General features: G+C 36.4%; 2 protein-coding genes across 2 annotated transcripts; both read right to left on the reverse strand.

Annotated features, from left to right (window-relative positions):
- Positions 1 to 419: 419 nt before the first annotated feature.
- On the reverse strand, positions 420 to 2,906 carry LOC122319412. The gene is made up of 5 exons (XM_043137475.1): positions 2,614 to 2,906; positions 2,316 to 2,411; positions 1,346 to 1,541; positions 977 to 1,066; positions 420 to 759 (listed from the first exon to the last, which is right to left on the reverse strand). The coding sequence occupies exons 1-5, from the start codon at positions 2,713 to 2,715 to the stop codon at positions 617 to 619; spliced, it is 627 nt and encodes a 208-aa protein (XP_042993409.1). The 5' UTR covers positions 2,716 to 2,906; the 3' UTR covers positions 420 to 616.
- A 2,617-nt stretch (positions 2,907 to 5,523) lies between these two features.
- LOC122319339 (pentatricopeptide repeat-containing protein At4g02820, mitochondrial) lies at positions 5,524 to 12,771 on the reverse strand. The gene is made up of 2 exons (XM_043137362.1): positions 12,335 to 12,771; positions 5,524 to 7,231 (listed from the first exon to the last, which is right to left on the reverse strand). Exons 1-2 carry the CDS (start codon positions 12,623 to 12,625, stop codon positions 5,975 to 5,977), a joined length of 1,548 nt encoding a protein of 515 aa, XP_042993296.1. The 5' UTR covers positions 12,626 to 12,771; the 3' UTR covers positions 5,524 to 5,974.
- Between the last annotated feature and the right edge of the window lie 3,005 nt (positions 12,772 to 15,776).

The raw sequence follows: 15,776 nt of genomic DNA on the forward strand, positions 1-15,776 counted from the left end.
GCTATAGTGTTTTCCCTAAACAATAAAGTATACGTTAATATTGCAATTTATACTTCTTTTTGTTAAGAAATAAATATTAAGATAAATGATTGTGGTGGGTAATATAATTTTTAGTTAAAATCTATCTATTTTTATTCATTTAAATTTTTGGGACAAATGGTAATTTCGCATGTTATCGTAACCCTATCTCTACATTATCTCATTTAACTAAATATTCTACATGCAGCATACTTATTAAGAAGGAGATTGAATCTTACGTAATGGGGAATGTTAAGACATAAATATAAATAATAAAATTTACATCTTTTCATTAACTTAAACTTTTGGACAAGTAATTTCACACTTTGTCATTATAATTTATACCTTATGATTGAAGCTTTTAAAATAAAACATCTCAATGGGGCAATTATTCAAACATATTCAAGGGAAAATAAAATGAAATTGAAGGGGATGAGATCGGCCTTTATATGCTGTATTATTGGATTTCATTAGATGATAAAGTACAAGTAACAGCACTTTTAAGAGAAAAGAAAAGAAGACAGCTAGCAGGTCTTGATCTGCCTAGACCTGGCTTTAGCTTTATGGATTTCTGGTACAACAGCCCCACTTTTAAGAGTTAGTAAGTCCATTCCTTTGGAAGAAATATCTCTGGGGAAGAACTTCGATTCTGCGAGATTACATAACATTGTGCTGGTAACTCCTTACCATTCTTTTTCTTGTTTGAAATGCAATCTCTACCTTTGTGATTGCATTTGTTATCTGAAAAGTAAAGACCGGTGTTAACAGTACTGCTACGTCGAACAGAATGAGAAAGCTACCTAAAGAAACATGCATGAAAAGGATATATAGTACCAGTAGTGAAGATATATATAGAATCAACATCCTCTACGAATTTTTACCAAAATATTTTTTCACGATTCAGAAAATTATAAGAAATAATCTTGATTCGAAGATATAGCACGTTAGAAGCCTAAACCTTTTCGGGGCGACATATGCAAGCCTAATGCATGGACGTTGAGGTTGAGAGCTTCAACGACACGATTAGGGAGGAGAACCGGCGAGCAGGCTGCAGAACGTGAAGAGATCAGTCAAGGGCAAACTGATCGTTCGTTAGAATACTCTAAAATATTGTGCATGCTCTCACACACGGATGGGTACGTTAATACTGTTGCTTATACTAATTGCAAGGGCGCAGCAATGGTACTACAGTAGCTTGAAATAAATTATGATCATACGTACATGCATGGAACGTACGTACAACACATGATACATAAACACCAGTAATTTGATTCCCAGGCCAGTAGGATTCAATAAAAAATATTGATCGATGTAGGTACGTACGTACCTGGCTTAATCTTGCTTGATTGGGGGTTGGTGCCTGTTCTTTGTGGAAGAAAAACTCCAGTACCACATGATCTTCTGCCTGACTCCAGGAAAAAAGCTTGCATTCCAGGTCCTCCAGATGCCCCATTCGTCCCAAGTTTTGGTCTAGGATGTGGTCTCCCGCTAGATTTTAAATGCTCATGATCATGACACAATATCTGAAGTACGGACACATGATAAATTTCATGTCGTAAAAATTATGATTGTTGGCGTAAGCATTCAATTATATTAATTGTATGGCATTTAATTAATTTGTGATTGAATGAGTAATGTTACATATAGTTGTAAAGTATATAGTCGCTTTGAAAAAGAGTATGGTCCAGTACTATTAAAAAATTAATTTCTTTCTATGTAGATCATGTATTTATTTACTTTTTTCAAATACGATATAATTGTACACTCACGATTGTAACTATCATTTATATATATAAATATATATCTATAGTATCTAATAATATGAATAAGCAGATCGATGAAACACTTAGTTGGTATCAATTTGAAAAATCAAATTATTAGGTTTATCTTGTGTGAAAAAATTCATACAAATTCAACCATTTCCATTTTCCAACGATGGAGTTTTATAATTTGTTCTATAAGGCTTGATGAAATTAATTAATTAATTAATTAATTGATATTTATTCAAAGTAGTTAATATTCACTCGACCTTGTATCTACTACTACTACCTAACCCATCATGTATATAATGTTTGTATATACACTCCACCCTCAAAACAATTAATTAATAGATACTACTATCGCATCACCTTCTTTTATATAGCCTCCAACTTTCCAACGCAAATATACTAGGAGCAAGAAGAAGAAGAATATCAATCAATCCCATTTTCATATTCCTTGATATTTTGGGTTCCCTCCTCCAGCTTGAGAGAGAGAGAGAGAGAGAGAGAGAGAGAGAGGGAAACAAAGACCAGTACCTGTGGAAACGGCTCTGGAGGGGATGATCTTCGACGATGATGTTGTCCATGTGGTTGGTGGTGGTAGTATTGGTACAGTCGTTGCCTTGTCTGCTCCTAAAATTAAAGAAACCCAGGAATAGTTTGATCAATAGATCGCAACAAAGAAATATTATTATTCCATCTGGGATATATTCATGGAGATCAATCGTCATGGGACGCAAAGAGAATGCAACTTCAGCAATATTGAACAAGTTGATTATAGATATGGATGGAGAAATACCTAGCTTGTACGTACGTAGTAATTAATTATAATTACCTTTCTGTCGCCTGCCTTATCTGGAACATCATCATGTGAAGGTAAGCACAACTTTCCTTCGTCGAAAGACTCAAAACCAGCTTCTCCATCCTCGGTAGCCATGAGAGAGAGAGAAAGAGAGAGAGGGGGGATTGGCTAGCTTGAGTTGTGTTGTTGTTTTGGAAGGAGAAAGGCCAGATAGAAGAGGGAGGGTTTTAAGCTCCAACTTCTAACCTGCAACATAACTATAAAAATATTTACGTGGAGAAACAATTAAAGGGGGAAGAAGACAAGAAAGTAGATGTGGAAATGGGGCTTGATCATAGACTACAATCACGCACAGCAACCCACGTAACGTCGGCGATTCTAGACGTGATTTTGGTGTGTTTATATATCTTAAATTAAATATTATAAACGGCCAACAGTTCAGTCAAAGCCAGCAGTTTGAATTTTGAACCATTATATTATTACAAAATTTTAGGAATATTTTTCCTTAAAATCCTTGAATTTTTCCTAATATGCCTTCGATCTACATTTTGTTTTTTGGGTGGCGATCTTAACATTTTTTTGATTGAGAATATTTCTTAAGAGTTTTTTACCCAATTTTTATGCATTAGAGTGACATATATAAACTCATGAAGTATTCCCGGCCACAATATTTATTTTGTATTTAATATAAAAAAATTATATATACCATACAATCATTTTATTCATTTAATATCGAACAAGCAATTAAATGTTGCTCGGTTTCTATTTCTTTCTAAATCATGAAGTACTCTCGTACGTTTGAAAGAATATGGTTCAAATTCAAAGTAATTTTCGATTTGAAATATCAATAAAATGGTCATTAATCCAGTTAATTTGAACGTATACCTAAATGTAGCAAAATTAAAAAGAAAAATTATACACTTGACTTTTCTGATCTGTTAGAAACACTGTACTCCAGGTCATCCAGATAAAATCTTTGCTTGACTTCAACGTCTTTACTAAATAAACATTAAAGATTGAACAGTATGGGGGAGGTAAGTGGCCTGTACTACCAGTTATCTTCCATGGAGCATTGCCACAGGTCAAAATGGTAAATACTTCATATTAAAAAATAAATTATATACATACTGATACTGATGTAGCTTAATGTAATAGTACGCTAAATTATAAAATTATTTTTTTAATAATATAAATATATATATATATATATATATATATATGATATAACATGTCAATGCACATCGGGACGTTGTAAGATAGTTTTTTTTATAAGACAAGTAATGCTATTGGCCATCATATTTTGACCATCCCTAATATGGTATTAAATTATTAAAAATTATTTATTATATTTTATTTATGAGTTAATTATTTAATATCACATCAAGAAATATTGAGACAATCAAAACGAAAATGATTATAAATAGAATATCTCTTTTTTTTTTTTTTTATTTAAATTCTCGCCTATATACTTTTAAAAGACAATCATTATGTAATATATAATTTGTAAATGATTTGCGACAGAACAAAGGGACATTTGTAGCATCATGGGACCGTTGATATGTGGGTGGTGGGGTTGGGTAAACCCCCTGTTCCCGTTTGGTCGTTGTAGTTATTCTGGCTCCACGCAATTACGATTTCTTTTTGTCTTTTATTTCTTTTCTTTTTGGTTTAGACGTTTTGAGTTTTGAATTGCCATTTTGGTCATGATAGGATGAGTGGATTGATGCAAATGATGACATACTTGCACTTTTAGGGAAGCCAAGATATCGATGGGCCGGTTATGTGCTGATAATGCAGCAACTAATGCTACTTCTTACCCACCTCACCAACCGTCCCAACATCTTCACAAGCTGATTAGGTTTAGAAAGGTCCCTTTATCTGCTACATGCAATATTGGCAATATATGTACAAATTAAAGGCTTTCAGTACGACTTCATCATCCTTCGTGATTCGGTCTGATTACGCATTCTTCTTTGGATGTCTAAAGATTACGATTACCTAATCCTTTTTGTTTCCTAATGCGCGTTAAAAATTTAAGATCAAGATTGTCTTACGTTTTTACTCCAGTATCAGAGTTTTAAATAGAAGAGAGATAGATAAATAAAATGAATTTCGCAGCAGTTCTTTTACTTCATGGAAAATACTTTAGCCACAAAGGAATTATATAAAAGTAAACTTATTGATATAGTTTGATGTGTTACGTCAGATTGTAAAGTTATTTTTATTATAAATTAGATCTAACAAATTTCATAAAGTCACATCAGTTTGTGAGTTTATTTTATATAATTTCTTTATATCTATAATAGTTCTCTCTGTCTCCCTTAACGGGATTCTATAAATTATGCCTATTATCACTTGTATTCAACACTTCAATCATTCTTAACTTGATGGTTTGTTCCATAAAGAGATTTTTGTGTTTTAACCTTGGTTCTCAAGGTGAGAAACCAAGGCTTATCCCATCAGGGTCGAAGGCCACCGGCCCTGATGGCAATGGTTACGCGTATATGGCCATGGTTTGGGGAATTTTTAGATTCGGATAATTTGAGGTGAATACAAGTCCAATGCAAATTGCTTTTTAGTTTTTAAACTAATCAATGTTATTTATATTTTGTTCGGTACTCTAATCCACATTATGATTCATTTGAGTCATTCGAAAGGCCTTTGATCATCAAATATGTATGACAGTAGCTAGTTGGACCAAAGCTGGCAAATCAGTGTGTTATTTAATTGGTAAGAAATTTTCACCAAATCTTGTTATAATTGGCTGAAACTCTGAAAGTTTAACCAGATTCAGATTATTAATTGGTCAACCCTGATGAAAAAATATCCTCAAAAATTCAATATGATGCAAAACATTTCAGAAAAATAGAATGTTTTGAAAAGAAGCAAGCTCCCACAAGGGTGTCCAAATTCAAACCTATTTAGGCCAACAAAATCTATATCTTTAGGTCAAAGATCATGCATCTCTGGATTTAAATGGACAAATGTCAAACATATATAAAAGATCATAAATTCATTGTGAAAATACCTTGCATAATCAGGGCATTAGCCTCACCATGAAAATCAAAGAAGGCCACAGCATTACTTGAGACACGCTTTGCAGGCAGAAAAGACTAGACAAAATATCAACCCAATGACAAAATCTGCATCACCAACACAATGACGATCCTATTAAATCAGGGTGCACAGACCAAATATTCCCAACACCAGAAAAGACTTGCTCCTCCCCATTGGAGCACCACCTGCTCTTACGTTATCCATTGAAAGGCAAAAATATGTGTATACACATCAAACTCTTAAAGAGAATTTACTTGCAGCATAAAAAATAAGATGGATGCCCATGATTAACTTTTATTGGCACCACCAAACAAAACATAAACTCTTTCATTTGCACTCAAGAAAACTTAGTAGAAACGTCACTGATACACATTTTACTCGTTAGTTTTATGAGCTTATGAGTCTCCTCATTCAACTCAACCTTGTCCTTCTCCATCCTCTCTGCTACAATAAGTGGCATTTTACCAACTTTTGCATAAGTTCGTAGCAGGTAATTATATATCTCAGTACTCAAATGACCGGCATTTCGTAGAATGATCAATAATTGCTCTGCCCCTTCAACATTGCCTTGCTCCTCAAGTTTCTTAAACACTTCTCTAACCAACTTTTCGTCTGGCTCCCACTTTTTCACGCTACCAACAGCTTTTTTGAAATAATCTAAAACTTTTTCCATCTGCCTCTTTCCTAAATAACCCCATGTAAGAAGCTCCCAAGTAGTGTAACTTGCAGTGATCCCCTTCTCTACCATTCGATTATAAAAGTTTTCAGCCATTTCCATCTGGTTTTGGTTGATATAAGCTGCAAGAAGTATGTTTGAGACCCTAGAATCACCAGTCCCAGAAACTGACTCCCACTCGCTATAGAGATTCTCAGCTTCTTTAAACTCCCCAAGTTTCACAAGTGAAGACAGCATGCAAGTATATTCAGCATCATTCATTTTGCGAAAACATGATTTCATCTTTTCCCAGATTCGAGAAACTCCATCCTTATCCCCCATGTTTGTATGCAAACTTAGGAGAGAAGAATATGCAACTCGATTTTTCCGAGAAGCCTTTTTCTCCATCTCCTTCAAAGTATGTGATGCTTTTTCAGGAAGAGACTGTTTTATGTACAAGTTGGCTAGGGAACTATATGTAACCCAATCCGGATCTAACTTTGCCTTCTTTAGCTCGAGGAAAACTTTTTCCGCGGTTTCAACATCATTTCGGGAAGCACAGACAGATAACCATAGATTGTAGGTAACAACATCTGGTGAAGTGTTCCTCTTTAGTTCCTGAATCACTTCTTCAACCTTCTCTAGCTGTCCAGTTGAGATATACAGAGAGAGCATGTGGTTATAAGGAATCGGATTCTGCAAGAAACCACAATCCAACATTTTCTCCATGAGAGCCTCAGCTTTGGCTGACAACTTGTTTTGGACATATACATGGAGAAGAGCTGTATAGGTGGGTTTGCCTATCATTTGATCAGGAAGATCCTCAAAGAACTTTACTGCACTATTTAAACCGCGAACTTTTGCAATCAAGTCCAAGTGGACAGCATAGTCACCTGGTAGCAGCTTAATGTCTTGCTGTAGTCTCATCCATTCACAGATCTGCACAAACAATAAAACCAAGATGGTAAACCAAATGACCAGTTGTGAAGGATGCAATTTCAGAGGTGTCACCATAGAGAAACACACACATATCCAACATTTATCTTCAGACGGTTATAAATACAGTTGCAGCTATCTGACATCTCCAGGGCTATCCTAAAAAAGGGAGATGACTCAATCTTTGCATGAAACAAGGTATTAGAAATGAAAGGTGGGGTAGATACCCAAATCAGGGGCCCGCCCTTCTGAATTTTATCAAAACCCAGACTATGAAACTCCACTTCCAGTTTTTCAACTCCCACAAGACACTTACTTTATTGATAACTAATTCCGCTAGAAACCCTTTTTTTTTTTTAAATAGATAATAAGAAATTTTATTCCAAGTAAATAGGCATAGCCCAAGTATACAGCATATATACAAGTGAGTACACCTAAATACATGCTAAAGCAAAACAGAACTAAATCCCTTCCCTTACAAGATTCTTCACCCAAAAACTTAAAAGTGCTAAAGAAAAAATCCCTAAACTTCCCCCATAGAACGTTCACAATCTTCAAAACACCTCCCATTTCTTTCTAGCCATAAGCACCAAAACAAATATAATGGAATCATCCTCCACACTGCTGTACTGTCTCTACATCCTACTGAACCTTGCCAGCTAACCAAAAAATTCACCACATGCATAGGCATCACCCAAGCAAAGCCTATCCTTGCTAAAATCTCATTCCACAATATTGTCGCCACCTCGCAGTGAAGAAAAAGATCGTAAACAGATTCACCATCATTCTTACACATAAAACACCAATCAACCACAAATAAACCTCTCTTCCTCAAATTATCTGCGGTTAATATTTTCCTGAGAGACATCAGCCAGCAGAAAAATGCAACCTTTCTAGGCACCTTTGCCCTCCAAATACATTTCCAGGGATAGTCTTTAACTCCCTGACAAATTAATGCCTTATAAAAAGATTTTACAGTAAATCCGGAATTGTTTGAATGCAACCACAACGGGCTGTCCTCTCTATTCTGATCAATTTTCATATCATATAATCTTCCCAAAAATTCAGACACCTCATCCACTTCCCAGTCCTGCACATTTCTGTTGAAATCCACATTCCACTGAAGCATGTTATCAGAAATTTTATAAGACTCAGCCGCTACAGCCCTTTTATCTATAGCAATCCTAAATAAATTAGGATAGATGTACTTGAGAGCTGAATCCCCACACCAAGTATCATGCCAAAAATAAATATTTGCCCCATCCCCCACTCTAAATTTTATGTTTTTAATGAAACCCCCCCATACCGACAGGATGGACTTCCACAAACCCACCCCATACACCCCTAACTTCATTTGTGCACCAGCTTCCCCCACATCCTCCCATATTTAATATCCACAATCTGTCTCCATAATGCATTACTCTCAAAATGATACCTCCAAAGCCATTTCCTGAGAAGAGCTTTATTGAGAAGTTTTAAATTTCTCGCACCCAAACCTCCACATGAAACTGGTTGACTAACCTTATTCCAACTCACCAAATTAAATTTTCTTTCCTTCCCATAACCATCCCACAAGAAATTTCGAAAAATCCTCTCTATTTTTTTGCAATCCCCATGGGTAAAGGAAAAAGTGAAAGGAAGTATGTTGGGAGATTAGACAAAGTACTCTTAATCAATGTAAATCTTCACCCTTTTGATAAATAGAGTTTTTTCCAAGCATCTAGCCACCTCTCAATTTTCTCAATGAGCCCATCCCATATAGAAAGTGATTTACGAGGAGCACCCAAAGGTAAGCCAAGATATTTCAAAGGTAACGAAGCAACCTTACATCCCAAGATATTAGCCAAATCAAAAATATTGCTGACCGTACCCACTGGAACAATTTTAGACTTACATAGGTTAAATCTAAGTCCTGAAACAGCTTCAAAACAGAGCAGTAAGGCTCTCAAAGCACGGAGATGATCTTGACTTGCATTACTAAGGATTAAAGTATCGTCTGCAAAAAGTAAATGTAAAACTGTAATACTACCCTGTAAGTCATCTCCCACCATAAATCCCGACGAAAAATTCCTCTTCACAGCTGCTTCAATCATATGACTCAAAGCATCCATACCTAATACAAAAATATAAGGAAATAAAGGATCTTCTTGCCTTAGTCCACGGGAGCTATTAAAAAATTCCACCGGAGTGCCATTCACTAATAAAGAAAATCTGGCCATCGAAATACAATGATTTATCCACGAACACCACTTTTCTCTGAAACCAAATCTCCCAAGTAAATAAAGAAGAAAGTCCCAATTGACATGGTCAAAAGCCTTTTCCATATCCAATTTAACCAAGATTCCAGATTTACCCATTCTAATTCTGCTTTCCAAGCATTCATTAGCGATTAAAACAGAATCCAAGATTTGCCTACCCCTTGCAAATGCATTCTGAGACTTCGAAATAATCTCGTCCATGACCACCCTCATGTGGTTAGCTAGAACCTTAGAAATGATCTTATACACTCCATTCACCAAGCTAATAGGGCAAAAATCCCTCATATCTACAGCACCTACCTTTTTAGGTATAAGAATGATGAAGGTAGTATTAAATCTCTTCTCAAATTTTATGAACAAATAAAATTCTCCGAAAACTTTCATAGTGTCTTCAAATCCCAACATGCTTGAAAAAATGCCATAGAAAAACCATCTGGACCCGGTACCTTATCTTTAACCATACCTCTAACAACATCAAGAACTTCCTCTTCCTCAAAATTCCTCTCCAACCAATCTGCACCATGATGATCAATGGACTCAAAAGACAGCCCATCTAAGTTAGGTCTCCAAGAGTATTCCTCCAGAAAAAGCGTGTCATAATAATTCACAAAAAGATCTCCGATTTCCCCATTATTGGAAATTACATTATCACCTACATGAAGAACCTCAATGGAATTATTTCTATGGTGTGAATTAGCCATTTTATGAAAGAATTTTGTGCATTTGTCACCTTCCTTCAGCCAAAGAATTCTTGATTTTTGCCTCCATGAAATTTCTTCCATAAGAGTGAACTTTTCAATTTCAGCCATTACCCCTTTCTTCTTCTCCTTTTCCACATAGGATATTTCACCCTTCATCTCCTTTTCCTCCAAAAAATGCAGCTGCTCCATAAGCTGTTTTCTTTTAATATCAACATTGCCAAAAACCTCTGCATTCCATCTATGGAGCCCAATGGCATTATTTTGGTTTCCTTTTGGCAATTAACTCTTGCGACCATGACCTCACCACCAACGAACTTGATGGAGGTTGGGAGATGCCATTTTTCCCAAAGGCATAAACTAAACCAACTACAAAACAATTACTCACATGAATAGCAATCTCGTAAGATTAATATTAATGAATAACGAGTCAATTTTACCATATAGTCCAGTAACAGCAAGGTAAGACAGGGCCATTGCAATCTTTCAATGCCCTTGGAACTGCCTCATTTAGTTTTATGTTGTTTCATCACATGCTGTAGTTATCATGCCTGAATGAAGTGATGTATAGATGCAAATATATAAGCCTTCATATTATTGATAGGAACAGAGACTTTCTAAATAGGCGCTAAAACCTTTTGATAAGTAGAACCAGTGCTACAACCTATTTTAGTTACAGATCAGTTCATATAGTTTCACTCCCTTAACACAGAATCTTCAATTTCTTGGCAAGTAGACATGCACACCCTAAATTCTCTTTACCTATGATTGTTTTCTCGGTATCAACAAAAAGGTTTTCCACATTGCAAAAGTCCCGAACACATTTGTGTAGAAATGCTAGTCATATGTTATCTAAATACAGCAAACATATGTAAATGAACTCTTCCATGAGTAGTACTTGTCACTCAGATCTAAAAGCTCCAATCATAACTGGGCAAATAGTTTCAAGAGTGCGTACAAAGGAGAGACTTTGTCTTCCAGCTCTGGAAATCCCTGATACTATTATGGTTTTAAATTTGAGTCCAAACTTTCTTTACCAGGAACTAGAATTTCAACACCAACCTACTCTGGCAATCTCCATGTTTGAAAGAGTTCATGACATATTGTAATGAAAAACTCTATTCATCATCCCCCACACACCACACTTTTTTTCTCTCTTACCAAATGTGTGGAATATAGATGATGAGTAGAAGAATTCAATTAGTTTAAGAAGAATAAAACTAAAAAATATTTAAAAAATAAATAAAGTGTGGTGTGTGGGGTGGTGAGTAGCACAACTCTATTATAATTACCCACTTTTCTACATATGACAGTAGGAAGGTTACAGGTACTCTTCCCTTCTAAGAGAGTGGCATTAACTTATGAGTATATTGAAGTAATCTTTATTTTTTATTATTTATTTATTTTTATGTCGGGGAACCTCTCCAAGGCAGGGCCTGCAGAACAAACCTTGATCCTGTGCACCGCACCATTGAAAGTTGCCCTACACGGAACTGATTAAATCGTTGGCTTTTCATTAGGAAGTGTGGTTCCAAAGAATTGTTTGCACCCATAAGGTATTGAACCTTAGACCTTGAGGGGAGTGACAACCCCAAGACCAAGGCCTTCACCACTTGGGCCAACTCCTTGGGGTTATGTTGAAGTAATCTTGAGTGCAATACTTCTGAATCTCATTAGCTTTCTCCAACCCTTTATCTTCAAGGGCTGAGAAATAAAGATTTCATCATCCCGGTCCACATGCTAATTGATTTACTTTCTCTAAAAATTGAAACCGACCAGAATGTAGCTGGGCATTTGAGAGCCGCATTCTCCAATACTAAGAAGCAGAAAGAAAACCTTGATCCCAGAACCAACTATAAATGGCCCCATTTATGTTAACCATCGGGCCGCTGGCGCTAAACCAAAGAGAGTCGCAACATTCAACTTGAAATGCAAATCTATTTTCATGAACCAATAAAGAACTCCCAAAAATTCATCATTTAAAAAACCCAGACTCTGTTTCTAACAACAACAACTTTAATCACTTCAATAGGCCAAAGCTGAACACGAATAAACGAGTGTCAACAAGCCACAATATAAACTATGGAAAAATAAAGAGAGTGCAGAGAATGGAGACGTTTTATTCAAAAACCAAAAAGAGAGAGAGAGACCTCCAGGGCGTGTTTGTATCGCTTGGCCTTGCGGAGCTCGCGGACGATACGGTTGAGCTCATACTTGCGCACTGTGTGGCCTTCTTCTTTCCATTTCCGTATGGTAATGACGGCGCTACGTTTTCTGTACACCAGGCTAAGAAGCCTACGGCCCAGCGTGTCTCTGCCGCCACCGGCATTTTTTGTTGTGGCGGTGTGGCCCGTTGCTACGGTATTCACCGCCGCCGCTTCCGTCGAGAAGTTGCGGGCGTAACGAAGGGATGAGCGGACATAGCGTAGCATTATGCTCATGAAAGTAACACTCTTTGTCGATGACAACTATGGAGACTTCAGCTCGCCGTCACTTCGACAATCAAAAACTGCTTTGACGGCTCAGTGCATTCGAGCGGAGCAAGAGCCACATGATGGTTAGGGCTTGGACTGTGGGCCGAATGCAACGATATTTTATTTTATTTTAATCTTTTCCGAATGAGTTGATTTTCAAACCGGTCCATCCATTATTCTCCGGATAACAGTCCACCAACGAAGTTGTGTCAAGTAGGCTTCTCAACTTAACTCTCATGTGACCGCACGTCAGAAGATCACGCAGACACATCCCCTCATCCCCTCATCCCCTCTCCTTCATTTTATACGGAAAAACACACACTATAAAACCAATTATAACGCCTCCAACTCTTACATATGGATACGTGAAAATTGAGACATTATAATAATGATAATACAGGTCACGTATCCTATTATTAAATACTAAGTGTGTGGATAAACAACACGTATATAATAAAAGGAAAATTCTATGTGCAGTCATTTTTGCGGATTCTTTTGTGCACTCCAGTGATATGATTAGTTGTGTATTAAAAAAAAATTAATCCAGCCAATCATATCAGTGGAGTGCGCAGGGAGTGCGCAAAAATGACTGTATGTAACATTACTCATAATAAAAATAACGCAACAGATAAATAAAGTCAGTTAACTAAGTACTAGATTTTATTTAAATACAAGCTCACTTAAAAAATAAGCGTACTAAAAATATTACAAATAACCACTAAAAATATAATACCAATAAAAGAAAGAAGGAAATAAATCACAATCTACGAGTGATTCCCGATCACTCCTTCGGCGAAACTGCCTCCTCGGGCTCAGCCCCCTCATCCTCTGCATCAAAATCTACAATACAAAAAATGGTACAACAAGTAAGTAACAAACCAAACAAACCTCAAAATAAAAATATATTCATACACTAACTAAATGCATGAACACGATACTATATGCATATGTCCCAAAAATTCACATTTTTTCACGCATGTCAAAATCTCATTTTGGTTTAAAACATTTTTTTCAAAACATTTTCTCGTCATTATTTTAGATAATGGCCCAAAAATCTAGTCTCACTATTTTCCCAGAAAATGACCCATTAACCAAACTATCAAATCACTGTAGGCTAGAAGAATTGCAAGCAGGACTCTACCACCATCCCTACAGGTCCGTTTGTAGGGAGAATTGCAATTAGGACTCTACCACCTTCCCTACTTATCACCATTCCTACGCCGCGTGCATCGTAGGAGGTAATCATAGGCGGGACTCTATCACCATCCTTGCTTATCACCATCTTTATAGTACCTTTGATTCAAACCAGTCAATCCAATCGTTCAAATATACCCAAAAATCATTTCTCGTTTTAAAACCTAGTTTTCAAGTTCTAACACATGAACATGCATGCAATTACACGAAAACTCAGTTTTCCTTTTTAAATTGAACATGCATGTACTATGCAATGCTTACAACAAGATATCAAAAATAACCAACAACAACAATTTTCAACATCAAACAAATACAAATATATACACAACTTTGTTCTCAAATCCAACCGACCCCTGACTGTTCAGACTCAGTCCGGCACAACCAACCAAATCACAATTATTGTTAATGTAAAAATATAATTAAATCTTAAAAGAAGTTTGGAAAATAGTTACAGCGCTATAAAATATTTTTCGAAGAATCAAGAAGCTGCAAAAGGTGGCGAAAAAGCAACATAACAATGTAAAATACACTGTGGCCGTGGGTTCTAAAATACCTACTTTTGAATGGGGACGAACCAAGACTTGGTATTGATAGGGAATGACTTAGAAGTATTTTATGAAACTAGTGGAAGTGGTGGTTGGCCGTGGGTGGCGGAGAAAAAGGCGGTGGAAGTGAAAAATGGCCAAAATAGAGTTGAGTTCGTGATGGTTGTTCCGGCAACATATCAGAGCTGAAAATTGGTGGGTTAGGTCTACAAGCGGTCGGTAATAAAGTGGTGAAGAAGTGGTGGCCGGAGGTGGAGCGATGGCGGCGGAATGGCCCAAAAGCCGTACATCTTGGAGGAGTTCGTGGTGGTTAATGGCGACACTTGGTGGCCTAAAAATGAAAGGGGAGAGTCGCCGGCTAGTGAGGCACACGGGTGGCGCACAGTGGCGCATTGGGTTAACGAAAAAATGGACGGAGGGAGGGGGAGAGGGTTGGGTTGCGCGGGAGAAAAGTGCAGGGGAAGAAAGAAGAAAAGGAAAGAAGAAAAGAAAAAGAAGAAAAAAAAGGAAAAGGAAAAAAGAAAAAGAGAAGGAAAGAAGTGAAATCCAGTCCTCACATCTAGAGTCCAGAAACTGATCCCACGAAAACTATTTTAAAAGCAATAAATTAAATAAAATAAAACACTTTATTTAGCTAAAATAAAATAAATAACTAGTAAAAACTAACAACAAAATTTAAAATTAAAAAATAAACTAAATTAAATTAAAGAGTAATTTAAACACAAAACAACAATTAATATTATGAAAGCACCTCAAAATAAATTTTATAAATAAATAAATCCAACTAAAAGTCAAAAAATTTAAAATAAAAGAACCAATATTTTAATTAAATTAAAATACCCATTCAATAAAATACACGTAAAAATGGGGTATCACACAAACTGTTAATATTTTAAAAATTACATAACAAGTCAGAAGGGGAGAAAGAATTATTTCTGGCCCACTGAGGCGATTCGGCCTCGATCAATGTGATTTAATGCCCTCGGCAGTGATCTGGCACTGTTATACAATGTCGGTGTGTACCTTCATGATAGTGAAAGGAAAGTAAGTGCATAAAAATAAAAAGAGATGAACACACATATTTACATGGTTCGATATAATGCCTACGTTCACGGGCGTTTGAAGAAGAGAAATCCACTATAACATTCTAGATTATAGTCTCTCATAGCCACTCATTCCTCACTGTATAGTGGTGGATTTGGATACATTTATTGGAGGAAAACAAGCTCCTTGTCCAGATGTTGAAAGAAAAGTTGAAGAAGAAAAGGAAGCTGAAGAATAAGCAGATCCCCCTATAGTCATCCGGACCCCCTATTTATCTGATTGCTTTTCCCGCGTGCCCTTGTAGTGGTAAGGCCGAACCTGTCTTGCATGTCTAA

The sequence above is a fragment of the Carya illinoinensis genome, chromosome 8, assembly GCF_018687715.1.
Source record: "Carya illinoinensis cultivar Pawnee chromosome 8, C.illinoinensisPawnee_v1, whole genome shotgun sequence".
Classification (NCBI taxonomy): Eukaryota; Viridiplantae; Streptophyta; class Magnoliopsida; order Fagales; family Juglandaceae; genus Carya; species Carya illinoinensis.